The sequence below is a fragment of the Gossypium hirsutum genome, chromosome D10 (assembly GCF_007990345.1).
Source record: "Gossypium hirsutum isolate 1008001.06 chromosome D10, Gossypium_hirsutum_v2.1, whole genome shotgun sequence".
In the NCBI taxonomy this organism is placed as follows: domain Eukaryota; kingdom Viridiplantae; phylum Streptophyta; class Magnoliopsida; order Malvales; family Malvaceae; genus Gossypium; species Gossypium hirsutum.
This window is the reverse complement of record NC_053446.1, coordinates 64,271,407-64,289,037: the sequence shown is the minus strand read 5'-3', so window position 1 is coordinate 64,289,037 and position 17,631 is coordinate 64,271,407. Positions and strand designations below refer to the sequence as shown.

General features: G+C 33.2%; 1 protein-coding gene across 11 annotated transcripts; it reads right to left on the bottom strand.

Moving 5' to 3' along the window:
* Positions 1-4,904: 4,904 nt before the first annotated feature.
* On the bottom strand, positions 4,905-16,559 carry LOC107934407 (uncharacterized). 11 transcript variants are annotated; one of them, XR_005919906.1, is made up of 12 exons: positions 16,359-16,559; positions 12,167-14,676; positions 11,412-11,783; positions 10,850-11,302; positions 9,721-10,509; positions 9,060-9,545; positions 7,399-7,887; positions 6,934-7,281; positions 5,977-6,738; positions 5,766-5,881; positions 5,634-5,686; positions 4,905-5,268 (listed from the first exon to the last, which is right to left on the bottom strand). XR_005919906.1 is itself a non-coding variant. In XM_016866836.2 (10 exons), exons 2-10 carry the CDS (start codon positions 13,700-13,702, stop codon positions 5,825-5,827), a joined length of 5,292 nt encoding a protein of 1,763 aa, XP_016722325.2. In that variant the 5' UTR covers positions 13,703-14,676; positions 16,359-16,559; the 3' UTR covers positions 4,905-5,824. The 11 variants fall into 11 exon arrangements, 2 of the variants coding, with proteins under 2 accessions (XP_016722325.2, XP_040959541.1); XR_005919909.1 differs by having other exon boundaries at positions 4,905-5,188; XR_005919912.1 differs by having other exon boundaries at positions 4,905-5,180.
* Between the last annotated feature and the right edge of the window lie 1,072 nt (positions 16,560-17,631).

The window sequence follows — 17,631 nt, the reverse complement described above, 5'->3', positions numbered from 1 at the left end:
CTTCTATTTTCTCAATGTCCAAGACGGAGAAAGAACTGTTTTGCATGGTGTTGAAGAATATAAAGGTTCCGGATGCGTATGCATCAAATATATCTCGATGTGTTAGTGTTAAAGAGCGAAGATTACATTCGTTAAAATCACATGACTATCACATCTTGATGCAAGATTTAATGCCAGTTGCTCTACGATGTTGTATGTCCAAGAAGGTGACGTCTTGTATGATTGAACTATCCAACATAATGAAAGCCATCTGTGGCAAAGTTTTGGATGTTCAAGAACTTCAGAAGGTACAGGATCGAGCCGCTTTGACTTTATGCAACATGGAGAAAATCTTCCCACCTTCCTTCTTCACCATTATGGTTCACTTGATAATCATCTTCAGCACGAAGCAATTCTTGGCAGACCTGTTTTCTATCGATGGATGTATCCCATAGAAAGGTGTTAAAGAAGTATTTTTTCAATTTTTCTTCATTCACCTCTATGCCTTTAGTTACAACTTTTGATAATGTTGTATATTGTGTTTAGGTTCCTATCCAAATTAAAATCTTACTGCCGCAACAAGCGATATCCAGAAGGATCGATTGCTGAAGGCTACTTGGCAGAGGAATGTAAGACCTTCTGCTCAAGATATTTGGAAGATGTCGAAACAAGGTTGAACAGACCAAATAGGAATGCTGGACTCACGGACTATAACTTAGCCGATACTTATTTGTTCCAAAGTTTTGGAGAACCAATCGGCAAAGTTGAAATTGTAGAATTAGATCATTTATCGTGGGTACAAGTACATCGATATGTTCTGTTTCACCACGAATCATTGGAACCTTTACGGAAGTAAGTTCTACAAATTTTAAAAATATTTATCGAACTAAAAATTGTTTATCTTCTAACAAAGATCACATTTTATTTAACATAGTGAGTACAAACAAATATTGAGATCTCGTTTGCGCTCTCGAAGAACACAACATCGAGATATCAATAAGTTGTTTACAGAATCTTTTTATGAATGGTTGTGCCAAACGGTATGCAGTTCGAGCTTTCGCTTACAAATTATAATGCTTTCTCATAACATTTTTAATTAGTCAGTTTACTTTCCATTCAATAGGTTTGGAGTGGGAAGAGCGTAAACGACAAAGTTAAATGGCTCTCCCAAGGTCCAAATCGAGTGCTTAAAAGATATAGTGTGTTCCTCATCAACGGATTCAGATTTCATACAAAATATCGGGAGAGGTTGAGGAGAACGCAAAATTGTGGAATAGTTGTTAATTCTGCAATTACAAGTTATGCTAGCGCTAGGGACAATAATCCTGTCGAGGGAAATATGGAATATTTCGGATAGCTTACTGACATTATTGAGTTGGATTACTACGGAAAATGGAAAGTTATCTTATTTCGAGGTGATTGGGCCGATGTTAATACAGCTCGTGGAATCAAGCAAGATCAATTTGGTTTTACAATGGTGAACTTTGACCGATTGATTCACACAGGACAACAACTGATAGATGAGCCGTATGTATTCTCAAGTCAAGTCAAACAAGTTTTTTACTCAAAAGATCCAATTGATGAGGGTTGGTACGTTGTACTCCGTAACATCCCTAGAGACTTGTTTGACATGGGCAGTAGAAGTAGAGATAACATCGACGACAGATCAGAAACTTTGCCATTTCCAGAACAAAACTTAAACGACAATATCCCTAGTACTAGTGCACAATTTCAATGGGTTCGTCAGGATACGGATGAAGATATTTACGAATAATGATGTAGTAAGATTTTACGAATGTTTAATTATATGTAATATCATCATTTATATCTTGGTCTCATTATATCATATCAACTGTTTTATATGTGCTGTTATTGTTGTAATTAGTTATTAAGTTTTCAACTATTTTATGTGTATTGCAGATAAAATGCCCAGAAGAAAAATTCTAAGGGGAAGCATTGTTCAAAATGATCCAAACTCGACAGAAACAAATAGTACTGAACAACAGACAGCAATTGGATCTTCGAATGTTCCGATTACAGATGAGGATCCTACAGAAGTTCAAAGTAATTTTACATTTAATTTACATGCGTGTTAACTTATAGTTGATTTATCTTTCAAATTCTTATATTATAATATACCATTTGTAGCTGAAAATGGTGGGACGCGCAGAGGTCGAGGACGTACGCTACTTAAAGAGTTATACGAGTTAGATCCAGTCGAGCGTGTCAAGGTATGCAGAAACAGTTTTGGTCAGCCTGCTGGATCAGAAGCTTGACTTTTAGCAGGATACATGGGCATTTTAGCACGAAATGTGAATATGTTGCCTATCAACTACAACGAGTTATGGCGTGAAATGCCCGATAGCAACAAAAATCAAGCCCTCGATAATATTAAGGTAACAAAATGTTAATGTCATCTGTAATGCTTGGGAAATACTTTCATTTATATTTACTTTATTAACTTGTGTTTTTTGTAGGCGAGGTTTGCTTTAGAGGTCTCCGATGCTTATGTAAAGATGGCATTGGGAAAAAGATGGAGAGACAATAAAAGTACGTTGAAGAAAAATTATTATAAGACAAAAACAACCCTCGATGAGAAATTGCAAAATGTGCCGCCGGGTATGTTGAGGTACCAATGGGAAGATGCGGTTAGATTTTGGCAATCGAAGAAAGGCGAGGTACGACGTACTTCCAAACTATTGTAATTATTTTGGTTTATACTATTTACTATTTACGTTCTAAAAATTTTATAACGTAGGATTGTGAACGAGTTGGAAAAAGTAGCCGGCAGCAACAAAAATTCACTCACACAGCCGGATCAAGAAGTTTTGCATGTGTAGCTAAGGCGGAGGTATTTCTAATTTTTTAATATTCTCAAATATGTATAACTTTCTATTAAATAATATTTTTACTACTATATTGTAGGAACGGGCGTCCGATCAAAAAGTTGGACGTCTTCAACTTTTTGAAATTACACATAAGAAGAAAGATAGATCTGCTATGACTCTTGAAGCTGGTGAAATTATGGTACGTTTACTTAATACGATTTGACTTGTTTTAGTTATTTATAGTGTTTCTTTACTAATGGTTTAATTTATTGCTTTTAATGCGACTATTGTTATATTGCATTTGTTTTTTTTTAATATATATTGTGTTCCTAACTATGATTTATTTATTAGGAAAAACTAAAGGATAAAAAGACGGAGTACGAAGCGATTGCGTCTACTGATAGTTCTATTCATCTTGAAGACATTGACAACCGGATTATTATTGAAGTTTTGGATCCAGAAAGGTATGGTCGGGTTCGATTTCAAGGATCTTTTATCAGCCCAACCCAATATTTTGGAACCAGCTCGCACCAATACATGGCTTCGGGGAGTCAATCTCAAGCTGAAGTTCAGAGGTTAAAAGACCAGATGGCTCAGATGCAAGCGACCACATTTGAGGTTCAAAAGAAATATGAAGAACTTCAGCAACAACTTAAAACTGAGGCGGCAGCGAGGGAAGCAGAGGCTGTAGCGAGAGAAGCAAAGGCCGCAGCGAGAGAAGCAGAGGATCAAAAGAAATATGAAGAACTACAACAACGACTTCAAGCAGATGCGGCATCGAGAGAAACAGAGCAGAGCAGAAAGTACGACGAACTTCAACAGCAACTTCAGATGATGATAAAGATGTTTCAGCAGTCGCAACTTCCGCTTCCATAATGTATGTTTCATAAATATTTTAATCATTTTAACATTTAACGTTTTTGTAAAGAAAAGTATGAATTCATTTTTATATATTGATATTAATATTATTTTAGTTATTTAATTTGAAATATTATATAAATTTATTGTTTTTGGTTAGTTTAGATTTGGTTGCTTTTATTTTGTTGTTGCAGAAGGGCTGAAAAAAACAAAAAATTTTATTTTAAAAAAATCCCAAAATTAGTGGCGTTTTTAAAAAAAGCGCCGCTAAAAGTTATATCATATAGTGGCGTTTCTGAAATAAGCGCCGCTAAAGCAACTACTTTTAGTGGCGTTTGTAGATAAAGCGCCGCTAAAGAATTTTACTTTTAGCAGCGTTTTATTCCCAAGCGCCGCTAAAGATCATGTAATTTAGTGGCGTTTTTTGCACAAGCGCCGTTAAAGAAGATGATCTTTAGTGGCGTTTTCTATAAGCGCCACTAAAGATCATGGTCTTTAGCGGCGTTTTTTGCACAAGCGCCGCTAAAGATCATGATCTTTATTGACTTTTTTTCTAAGCGCCGCTAAAGAACATGATCTTTAGTGGCGATTTTTTCTAAGCACCGATAAAGAACATGACCTTTAGCGGCGTTTTTTCTGTAAGCGCCGCAAAAAGTTAGCGGCGATATCCTTAGCGGCATTTTTTGTGGCGCTTCCACAAGCTCCGCAAATTCCTTTAGTGGCGTTTAAAAGCGTCGCTAAAAACCTGTTCTGGTGTAGTGAATGTGTAATTATTACGGGTTAAATATGTTAAATCATGATTAAATTGACGAAATGTGCAAATATTGTGGGTTAAATTTTTTTAAATTAATGACAATTTGATAGAATGTTTAAACTTTGAAGGCTAAATTTATCATTATACCAAGAAAATTATGTATAATTGATGAAAAATATTAACGTTGTGATTAATTGTCCTTAATTTATCACTTTCAAAAATAGAAATAATTCAATAACTCAGATATTTTTAAAAATACCAACTTTTCAATATCGAAATTGAAAACAATTAGAGACACATGTTTTAATATATTTACCGAAATTGGGGTAATTCTGAAATCAAATGCCATTCTTCATTTTAATATATTTCATAATTAGTTGCTTATGTTTTTTTTTTATGGTTTATGCACGCACTGTGTTTGTTTTTTTTTTTTTTGCAACAATGAGTAACATAGACAATAAATAAATAATGAAATATTAAGCGCATAATACAAATCTCAAATATGAATTATAAAATGGATATAAAATATACAAATAAAAATATCAGATTAATCCTCATATTTTTTTCCCTCAACAAATAAAATTCATTAGAAATTAAAGGGTGTTGCTTGGAGCAAACACTGTAACATACAAAGCATCAAAACACCTTAAGAACCAATCCATAACCAAATGGACAGTTACACTAATAAACCATAAACTCCATGGATTGGAACACTTGGTTAATTATGGATGAAGGCCGGCTTGGAAATTCATACTTGAGACCTGCCAACCTTGCAACGTATAAGCGAGACAGTCAACCGTAAAATCAGAGGATCAACAACCAAATGGCAACAATCAGTAAAGCCTACAACTGAAATTTTAAAACTTGATCAGAATCCACTTAACATTAGGCCCTGTTCTTCCATGAGGCAAATACCAACCCCCCATTGATTCAATTTCGGCCGTCTTTTCAGAATCAGCCGTATCATTAGTAGATAATTGCCTACTTTTATCCCTCATTAAGGAATAATATATATATTATATTTGTAAAGATACTTGATAGCTTTATGCTGACATTGATATGGTGGCAAATCCTTAAAACAGGGGTCAACCTTACTAGTAAAAGTTTACATGTTTGTAGCCCAATGCCATGCATGATGCACTTGAAATTCAATTTTGAGGGTATAATGTGAAATGGAACAGTTCAAATAGTAGTTTTACAAAAACTGAAATAACCTTTCACATTTTACCAAAAGTTGCAGCCTCGTACTTCAGTAGAGCAACTCAATCTACAATGAAAAGGGCGTCTCTATGGTCACTTTATAAAGCATTAGTTTAAGCCATGATGAAAATAGAAGAGTCAATTACCATTTGTTTTGAATTCAAACGAAATTGAGCTTTTCGCATACGCACCCAAACTTATTTCCTTATTCCAGCTTGGGCGACCGATCAGTAACCTCCATCACCTCAGAATTTTGCACATTCTGTGCATGATCATAACAAACCAAGAATTGTTCAATTAACTATGTATGTATGTATGTAAAAACACATGAATTTAAATCCTTTAAATGATTTGTACCATTTCATCGAACATATGTTTTATGGTAGTGTTAAGGTCGCCTTTCCACTGCAGTTCACCTTCCTCATCTCTTGTTAAGTGCATTTGTTCCAGCCTTGGTGTGCTTAAATCTCCTTGGCAGAAATTCCTCATTTGGGGGCACTTTGTCACCATCACCATTAGCAAGACTGGGAATTCCAACGAGTGATGGGCCAAGGAAAAGCTTGCTAGACATGGCAGACAACTTAGCTGCAAATACTTCAGTTTGGGAAATACAATGCCGCCTTGTATTTCTTCTGGCTCACACGCTATGATTTCCTCTATCATCTCACAATCATCTATGCTCAATCTTTCCAGTAGCCTCAGGCACTTAGCTGTTGAGCATGCGACTAAATTGATGAACCCATGGCATCTTGAAACTTCCAGTGTTGTTAGATTTTTGAAAGACAGCAAAGATGGTTCAAAAGTCTTTAACGTCAACTCTGGAAGTTGAGACAAACTTAATTCCTTTAGCTGATAGATTGCTGATGTATGCCTTTCCTGGTCGCTGAGTCCTTCAGATTGTACTATTTGACAAATGGAAGCATTGTCTATAACAAGCTTATGAAGGATTGGTAGAGACCGAATGAAGGAATACGGAAGAGTAGTGGATGTCTCGGGAAAGAATTGGAGGTTAAGATGCTTAAGGTTTTGGAAACACTGTAATGAGAGTTGTCCATCACATATCCCCTTCACCATATCATTCGTCTTCAGTGTTAGTTCTTCTAATACAGGGAAAGTGTCCTGGATGGCAACGAATATATTAAACATCGATCAAAGAGTTTTCAATTAGTAAGAACTAGACTACAGAATGAATATAATTTCCATTTTCTTTCTCATAAATTTAAAAGGAAGGTGAGAATATTAGTTATTTCAAAAGGCATTTTATAGGTAATCTCAAGTAATGAACATGGAGTATGAAACTGTTAGTGAGCTCACCTCGTTGACGCAAAACAAGGGTTGTTGGTTTGAGATTCCAACCTGACTCTCAGGACATTTTGGAGTAAATATCTGTACTTTGGGGCATTCGATAATGTCCATTTGTTTCAGTGAAGGCCACTGGGTGGTATGCATCCTAGAGTAGAAACTTTTCAATCTCGGCACCTTATCCAATCCGAGGTTTATTAGTTTGGGAAATACAAACTTGGTCGTCTCTGTTTCAGCCATAATAGATTGAGCAGCTGATGTTGAATGTGACTCATCAGCAATGACTCCTTGCAGCTCAATAATTTGTTCTAACGAATCACAATTCTGAATCCGCAACTTCTCCAAACTAGGGAAAACAACCTGCTAAATCATTTCATTAGGTTAATAACTGAAATATGCATGGAAAAGAAAGAACTTCAAACGAGTAAGATCAATCGAAGCAACATAAATTAAAAGGAGAACCCGTAAAGAAATGACCTTTTCATAGAGGAGAGATGGGTTATGAACCTCCAAGTTACTCGCTTGTACATGTTGGCTAATTTCAGGTTCATCTTCAGATACACATTTAGTGATGAATGTTTTTAGCAATAGACAATTTGTTAGTTCTAAATCTGTCAAACATTGGAATTCAAAGTAATTTTCAAAGCAGAAACTTGTGAGTTTGGGAAGGTCTTTTAGCCACAGCAATTCTAGTTCAGAGAAAGACATCTGATTCCTCCCTTGATGTTCTTCAACCAATCCATCCGTGAGTATTACTTGTTCCATCATATTACAGTCCAAAATTTGAAGGCGTCGGAGTTGCACAAGATCTTTTACCAAGAAAGACGGGAACAGGTATTTCAAATTGTGACACCTCTTCACTTGCAAGGTTTTTAGGCATCCGACAGATGGGGAGGATGGGTGGTGCCATATCTCATGAATGTTAACGAAGGACAATTCCAGATGCTGCAAACGAGGAATGACAACCTGTTGACATAAATTTCATTATAAGATAACATCATAACTCTTCCTTCTTTACTCACATATTTATATAGTTTCCATTACTGATTTACATTAATTACTTAAGTTATTTAATGAGTTACCTTAAAAAAGAGTTAGGCATAGATAATTTATTTAACCCTCCAATTTTATAAAAAAAATTTCATTTTAGCTCTCTATTTTAATTTTTATTTCTTTTATCTTTTGAACTTGTGTTATTTGTCAAATCATTCAAAGTAAAGAAAAAAAAATTGACATTTGTTAACTTTGCTGATGTTATATACATTGGATTGCCTGTAGATGACATGTCAACAATTAATTTTTATTTTATTTTGAAAATTTTATAAAAATATTTAAAAATATATAAAATATTCTAAAAATTAATTAATTGCTAACTTTGCATACACATGGATTTTCACATAAGCAAAGTTAACAAATATAAACTTTTTCATTCATTTTGAGGTGATTTGACAAAAATGCAAGTTCAAAAGCTAAAAAAGATGAAAATTTTATTTAACATTATTAAGCATTAGTCGTAGCTATTATAAATAAATATTAATAACTTTCGGATTTAAGATCTTATGGTTAAGGGCTTAGAATTTCAAGTTTAAGATTTAGGGTTTTAACATTTAATTATAATTAATTTTTATTTAATTATGTTTAGATAAATTTATTAGTATTTATTTATAAACCCTTTACTATATTTTTGTGGTATTTACTAATAATTGTATGTTCTTATTCACCAATGATACATGAAACTTGTGTACCGCCAATACATCAAATATTCTTCAAATTAAAATAGATGAAGATTAGTTTTTTATTTTATTTTCTATTATTATTTTATTATTTATTGTCCATTAGTATTTAACTTTAAAACTTCTCTTAAATTCTTATTGTTTATTAGTATTTCACTTTTAAGTTTTTCCTTTATTCTTATTTTATATATTTATTTATACTTTAAACTTCAAATTAAAAAATATTATCTTATTTATTAATATTTTTATGGATTTTATTATATTAATTTTTACAGCACGTATCACGTGACATTAATACTAATATATATATATATATATATAGACCAGACACACTCATATAAATTAATCAAATAAAAGGAAAATGTGAAATAAGTTGTGCAGATAAATATTGAATACTAAACTTACCTTATTGCTGAAAAAAATTGCAGGGTTATCATAGATGCCCCCCTCGCCAACCACGTTTTCACTTGCATCACCACTTCCTCTTGAAACTGAGGAAGAAAATGTAGTCATTTTTGGACACTCAACTATTGCGATTCTAAACAACTCTGGAAATTCAAGAGCTTGACTTCCCAAATAGAAATTTGTCAAGTTGGAACACAACTCAATTCTTATGGAGAAGAGTGCAAGAAATGTGAATTTATCTGTCATTGCTTCCTCCCTAACCACTTGTTCCATTGAACTGCATTCTTTTACTTTTATCACTGCTAGTTGATTGAGGCTCAAAAGCATAGACGAAGTAAATATGTATTTCAAGCTACTACATTTATAAAAATGCAACGAACCAAGGTTTTTGAAGCCCAAAATTTCTTGAGGGTTTCTAATCCATATTTCTATTGACTTGGGAATTGTGTCAGAGATGTCCAATTTGTATCCGTCATAGAATTCATCCTAAAAAAAAATTTATAATATTATTCCACTAGATAGCAATCACAAATAGAAAATGCAAACAAAAACAAAATAACGATAAACACTCTTCAATGATTAATGAAGTATTAATAAAATTAATTGTATCAGGACAGGAAGAAGCTAACTAGTTTTATGACCTTATTAATTAACTTTGTACCTTTTCCGTGTAGAGCTGTTGTATGGTGGTATTTAAGTCACTTGCCCAACTCCATTTCTCACGGTAACTCGACTGTTTTACTCTTCGTAACTGTGGGGTGCTTAAAACTCCTTCAGTAAAGGTCTTTAATCTAGGACAGCGCTCCACATCCAATTCTTCCAAACAAGGGAAGCTGAAGGTGTAATTCCTTGAACAAAAGCTTGTGAGGCTCTCTAAATAGCTTAGTTCTAAACATTTCAATTTACTCACAACTATTGTCTGATGGCAGTCTCCCCCATTTCCCACTATTTCTGTCATTTTAGTGCACCTCGCCACACTCATTCTCGTTAATTGCACAAGATTCTTAACCACTAAGGGTGTAACTAAGTTTGTCATCATTTGACAATATGACACATTCAAAGTTGTGAGATTTTGCAAAGATGAGGAGGAGACTGTAATATTTATCAAATCATCACATTCCCAAACTTCGAGTTTTTGGAGATTAGAAAGAATATGGTCAAACTCTGAACCTTTCCTCCATATATGTTTAAGATTTATGGCACGATACAATATCAGATTTCTAATTGGTGTGACAGTCCCAACGTCTCCTTTACAAGGGACTACGTATTTGAAATCAAAACCAAAAAGCCAAAAACTATCCAAATTGTAAAATCTTCGGACGAAAGGAAATATAGAAGATCGAGAGCCACCACACACCACAAAAACTTTAATATCTTGAAACAAGGCTGGTGGAAACTGGTCCATATCACCAAAATTTAATAACTCAAGTTCCTCTAAATTGGGAATGACCTTGAAACCATTTAAACATAAACAAGTTAGGCACAATGTTGATCTATATGCTTAAAAAGAACATAAGATCTACAATTTTGGTGTTTGATATCGATGATTAAATCTCAACAAAATCAATATTAAATCAAACCAATCCAAAATAGATGAATATTTTGTTTTAAGAAAGCACAATACCTTAGAAATAAAAAAAATGATAAAAATAAGCTGAAAGAAGTGCATAAAAAATCTGAATTAAAATGGATAAGCAACCACCGTTTCAAATAATATATATATCAACAAGAGATGGATGTGACGGTGGCTTAAATCATGAAAAGAAATATAGTTGTAATGATATACATACCTCTTCAACCAACAAAACTGGCTGCTCATTTCCTTGGATTAATCTAAGATGTTCCGAAGCCACTATCTTTAGCAAAGCAGAACAATCTGTTTTCAATTTTTTCAACAGGGGCCAGAGTATTGTATGTTGCCCTTCATAGAAACATTTGAGCTCTTTTAGGGATGTAACCTCAAGGGAAGACACTTGCGGAAACTCAAACCTCACAGGCTGCTCCTCCACTCCTTCCCCTTTCGATACAATCTCCTCCACTCCACAATTAGTGATGCAAAAATCTTCAAGTTGTGGAAGATCTTTGGCTATTGACACTGGAAATAGATTTTTCAGATTCCCGCATCCCTCAACTCTTATTTCTCGTAGATTTTGAAAAGAACCTGGTGCAAAGTTATTATGAAACATCATTTTCACATTTCTCAACTTGTTGATTGTCATCTTTTCCAACGTAGGAAATGCAACCTACATATAATTCGTGCCAGTACAAAAGTTAGCTCATATAATGCCAGACAAATAACAAGGACAAATCAACAGAATTATATAAGAGCGTAAGAGTAATGAAATAAATCACCTTCCCATTAAAAAGTGTATGCATGCCGGACTGCGTACTAGTTTGACTAATGAATTCTTTTAATTTTGGGCAACCCTCAATCTTTAGCTTTTTCAACAATGGGAACTCGATATTATAATTTCCAGAGCAAAAGAAAATGAGGTTTCGAAGTCCTACTATACGCAGGGAGTTTAACCGAGGCAAACAAATCACATCTTTCCTTTGTTCTTCAATTTTCTCTGTAAGTATTATGTCCCTTAAGCCCTCGCAATCCTTTATCTTAAAGCATTGGAGCTGCACCAGACTTCTAGCGAGAGAAGGTGATAACAGATGCTCCAACTTACCACATCCTTCGATGATCAAGCTCCTCAAATTCGTAATCCAATGACATGCCTGGTTGTGCCATATTATTTTTGTGTTAATTGCAAGCTTTCCAACTGATGGAAAACAAATTGCACATATTTACAAAATTATTTTTATTCTTTAAAATCTAAAAGGAGAGGAAAGGGAAAGATAGAATGTAACATAATTTGGAAATATGATTTTAAATTTTAAAGACAATTTTAGTTGGAATTGTTGGTTCCAATTTCATTTTCAGAATTAAAAAAATTTGTTACGCTGTCAGTTTGGATTAGAAATTAAATTTCCATTTGTTTTGAGTTTGAAATTTATTTTTGAACCCTGAAAACCATTATACAATATTATTTATTTTTATTATTAGAAGTATTACTAACTAAAAGTTGTATAAGAAATAACGAATAAAAGCAAACAGATACCTGTTTATTGAAAAGTGGTAAGGGCTCGGAACTAATGGAACACCTTTCGTCTTGAGAGCAAAAGCTAATGAGTTGCGGTAGATTTTCAAGTGTGATGGAGCATAATTCAGAAACCCCAATTTCATTCATTGTAATATACTGTACATGCATACCATTTTCAATGTGAAGTCTCTTTAAATGTGGAAGATCTTTCCCATTATTTAACTCCACAAGTACGTTCTTGACACCTTCAAGTCCCTCTAGGTACAAAGCTTCAGTCTTTATCAGCAACATTTTCAACCCATTGTCCAAATGAATGTTCGTACATAACTTGAGCCTCAATGTTCTCAAACAGTCATGACTTTGGTACCATACAAACCTATTATAATCACCTACACAAATAACGTATTTATCCAAAGTTTCAACGAATCGATGCTTTGGAATCATTTGGGCATCAGGGATATGAACATATAAAGTAGTTAGACAAGGCAAATTGTTTAATTCGTCAAGGCTTGCATTTTTCTTCTCATCTTCAGCTACTCCTTCCTTTTCCCATTCAACAAAGCTTCCACCCATATATAATTCTTTTAATTCAGATAAACTTGATAAGACATTTGGTGAGATGATTTCGAGTTCTCTACACCAACTCAAATCTAACAACCTTAATTGAGTCAATTGTGCCATCTCCTTAGGTAGATCTTTGATACGTGACTTAGCAAGGTCAAGGATTTCTAAATTCTTGAGCTCTCCTATGATGGTTATGTCATCAACTGCAGATTCTTTTAGACACAACATGCGAAGGTCTGTGAGGTGAATAATTGATTTAGGTAGGGATGAAAACTGCATTCTGAACAAATCTAAGACTTTGAGGCCTTTGGTTTGTTTGAAAAAATTGGGAGGAATTTTAACTGCGCCGGCCATATGGAAGAAGGAAAGACCCGAACACTCCATCTCCTTAGGAAGGTTAGCTATAATCTGAGGACAACGTAAGCTGATCAGACTCCAGCTATTTATTTTCTCCTTATCGGACCACTCCTTTGGAACATGATCTCTCAAAACAAGCATACGATAGTCCTTCAATGCAATAGCTAAAGCAGCATCCCAAACAACATCATGGATATCAAAGCACTCATCATTATAACTATCAAGCAACAAGGCAGACGCTTTGAGATTAGCCACAACCGTCAATACTTTATTTCTAGCTTCTTCCATAGTGTAGACACCGTCAAATAAACCCAAACCTAGAGTATATCTTACCAAGTCCTCAACGAAACCATTATGGCCTATTACACTGCAAAGCAAGAAAGTCAGCTTAACTTCCTCGCTTTCTAAATAATTAAAACTCCACTCTATAGCTGAATATGCAGCATTTATCCCCGTGAAGTTGCTTGACGAAGGCCTCTCCAATTCTCGTAAAGCATTCTTCCATTCAAACAATCTTTTGTTTCTCAAAGCCCCTGCAACTGTCGCAATGGCTATTGGCAATCCTGCACATTTTTTGGCTACCTCCATAGCTATAGGCTTCAAATCGCAACTTTCAACACAGTTGCCAGCCATCTTATTGAACAGGGCCCAGGCTTCCTTTTCATTTAAAACCCCGATGGGAAATTTTTCTGAGCATCCATCCCATTTAATAAAACATTGAGTTCTCTAGAAGTTAACAGCAACTTGCATCCCTTGTGTTCATCTCCCAAAGGAATCCCAACTTCCTCAATATCTAACTTTTCCCAAATATCATCCAACACAACCAGAATCCTCTTCTCCTTCAATCTTTCTCGTAGTCGAAATGCCTTTCCAACCATACTCTGTTCCTCAAATTTCAAGCCCAAGAAGTCTGCAATTTGGTTCTGAATCTTCTCAATATCGATGGCTTGAGTTACGGTTGCTATGACAACCGAATCAAACAACTTGCCCTTGACCTTTCTAGCGATTTCTTTGACCAGCGTTGTTTTTCCAATCCCGCCCATACCATGCACCCCAACAACGCTGACACTATCATCTTTTAGTGCCTCCATTATTCCGTTCAAAATCGACCTTCTTGACTCGAATTCCTCATAACCTTTAACTGCTGCAACCACGATACCTTGCGGAGCTGCACGATAGGAAACCCTTTCAAACTTGCCATGTTCAAGTAGCTCGGCAACAGCCTTTGCCTCCTCTTCAGCTTTCAGGCTAAGCTTGTAAAGAGTCCTGAAATTAGGACACAAACCAATGAAACACTTTTTCTTTGCTTTTTCTTCATCTTGCATCACTTTCTCTACTTGTTCAAGGATCTTTTTGTCGACTGCAGACAGCCACTTGTCAACATCACCTTCGATCTCCTCACCGTTTCGTTTAGCTGCATCAACAGAATGCTGCACTCCGTCCCTTGCATCTTTCAGCCTATTAGCTCGGTTCTTGAGGGTCTCAACATTTTTCTGATGATTGGAAAGGTATTTGACATGGTTTTTGATAGGAGAGATCGTATACTCTACAGCTTTAGCTACAATAGAGCCAACGATGGCAATAACAATCTCCATCGAGAGAGCAAACTGAATAACCACGGCGACAACAAAGACCAAAACTTGAATTATCTTATATAGTTTTTAAAAAGAACACATTTGCATAATCTTAAAAATATAAATATGAGATTAATGTTTTACTTTATGACAATTAAAGTAAAGTAATTTTGTTAATAGATAATCTTTTATTAATATAGACATATATCTAACTATATTTTTTTAATAATTATCTTTTTTTGAAGGAATAGTTTTTTTATTTTTTTGCTAAGCCTTGAAGGAATAATTTGTCTTTTACACTTTGAATAAATTTTACAACACATCTTTTAAAAAATAGTTTTCTAATTATTATTTAAATTATTTTCAACTAATTCAAAATTATACCTATTTCTTATATTTTGATTAAACAGGTGATTGTTTGGTGTACTGTTTTTTTTTTCTACAAGCAGTATCAAAGTATTTTGTTAATTTAGTTCAAAACAATTATATATAAAATATATATTTAATGTTTGAATATTTAATTTGTTTTTTAAATGATTTTTCATTTAATTTTAGTACCCTATCAAACCATTTTTCCAACCGTTCACCATAAAATAGACTTGATCATGAGTCGAATTACAAAGTCCATCCAAAACATAAAGAGTTTAGGTAATAATATAAACCCAAAAAATAAGCTTCGAACAAAAAAAAGATTCGCGTTTGAAATAGGCCGAGGCTCAGACAAGATTTTTTTAGTTTGGACCTGACCCGAATTTAACTATTTTTTTGCTGCTGTTTACTGCTTTTATGTTGTTGTTTTTTACTGTTATGTTGTTATTTTGCTACTGTTTTACTCTTATATTACTACTATTTTGCTACTATTATTTAGATATTGTATAGCTCTTATTTTATTTTTAATTTTGCTATTATTTTAGAAATATTTATTTGCTAAGTTGCAACTATGTTAGTGTTAAGTATAAAATTTTTATTTAACATATTTCAATTTGTTGAGAAACATTTATTTTAATATTTTTAGAGTATTTGTTGTATTATATTTTTTAGATTTATTTTTATATAAAGAAATAATCTAAAAAATTAATATGGATGGGTTTAAATTTAGTTTTTTTTTTTCATCTGGGTTAAACTTAAGCAAAAATGTTGTCCCCATTTTTTTAGTTGAGCCAAGTCCTAACCTGAAAAATAAATCTAAAATTTTTATATTGACCCAACTCATGATTATTAGATCTACTACAAATCCTCTTCTACACAATAAGTCAGTACTCAACCTCTTAATAACCATATTGCAGTATGTGGAAGGCACAAGTTGTTGATAGATCACAAACAAAAGTGCTTATGCAGCTTTCCTCATAGTCACCCCTTCTTATCCCTTTTTTCCACGAACTTTAAAGAGTGTTTTCCACAATTTTTTTAATGGATTTTACTGAAAATATGTTTTCTTTTTAATTCTGAATTTTTATGTAATTTTAAAAAGTAAAGATCAAATTAAGGCTAAAATATTTATTTGATCTTTTTATATTTGTCAGGTCAACAACACTAAGGGTAAATTTGAACGGAAAGATGAAGATTTTAAATCCAAAAAGTGCAGGACTCAAAATCTTAAAGCTAAAAAGATTTAAAGCATAAAAGAAGTCCATTTTCATGGTTAAAACTGCCTGCCTAAGCTTATTTATACGGACAAGTATTTCAAAAGAGTAAGAGCAAAGCAGATGGCGTACCTTTTGGCTATGATCAGTAACTTATAATTTTCCCCCTTCTGTCTTTTTTTCTTTTTCTTAACAGAGCAAACCCAGAAAGTAGTGATTTGAGAAAGATGACTTCATTTTACTTTAAAAGAAAGGAAGTCTCGTGGAAACAGCTCAGTAATGACTAGCCAACTAGCCTAAAATGTCGTATACCAAAACATATTTTAATGGGAAAATATTCTATATACTCGCAACTTTCGCTTTTACCAACTAAGCAAAGTGGTTTTCCTTCTTCTTTTTTGCTTTTTAAGTTTTGAGATGGAAAGAAAATGAGATTAAGTTTAATTATAGGATTAGTAAATGACAATTACATCTTTATTAATTTCATGGTTTTCTTAACACCCCAATTTATATACATATAAATATTTAATATGTTTGCACTAACTCGGATGAATTGGTGCAAATATATACTTGTTTTTGACAGAAATGTTGACAATCATAAAATATATAAATGATTTTTTACTCTAATTATCTCTATTTATAACTCTAAACTAAACAGAAATAAATTTAATTTATTAAATTGATTGATTACATAAAATTTATATCTATATAAAAAAATCTATATAGTTTAGATGTAAAATATACTGAAATAGAAAATAAACTAGAAAATAAAAAAGACATATGTTCGATCCCTAAAATAAGTTATTAAATAAATGAATTATTAAGCATCCATGTATTAAATAAAGCTTTTGAAAGGTAGAGTGAATGAGTTGAACCAATTGCATGAGTAGTTTCATGCAAGGTCATTTTCCATTTTTTTATTTTTTATTTTTTATTTTTTCTGCCTTTTTTGCTTTTTCTTTCTTCAACCAACTATTTCTCATATAATATCTTTTTGGAAATTTTATCTAAAATGGGCAGCTAGAATCAAAGAAAGCACACCACTGCCAAAGTAGAAAAAGACATGCAATAAGGAAGGATGTTTTCAACGCTTACATAGTTATAGGAGCCGACAGTATCCGGTCCGTAAAATAAAAAAAAATATTATGTATAATATTTATAATTTATAAAATTTTAAATTAATAAAAATAAGATTATATTTGGTTCTTCCTTAAAATGATAAAAAAATTAATTCTTTAAATATTATAAAAACTATTAAATTAATTAAATTGTATATTTTCATATTAATTCCGGTCTCTCAAAAACATTTTCTGACTCCGCCGTTATTAATATCATCTTTGAGAGACACACTATTAATTAATTTATATGTATGTCATTAATAATTATAAAAAATTGACATATATAA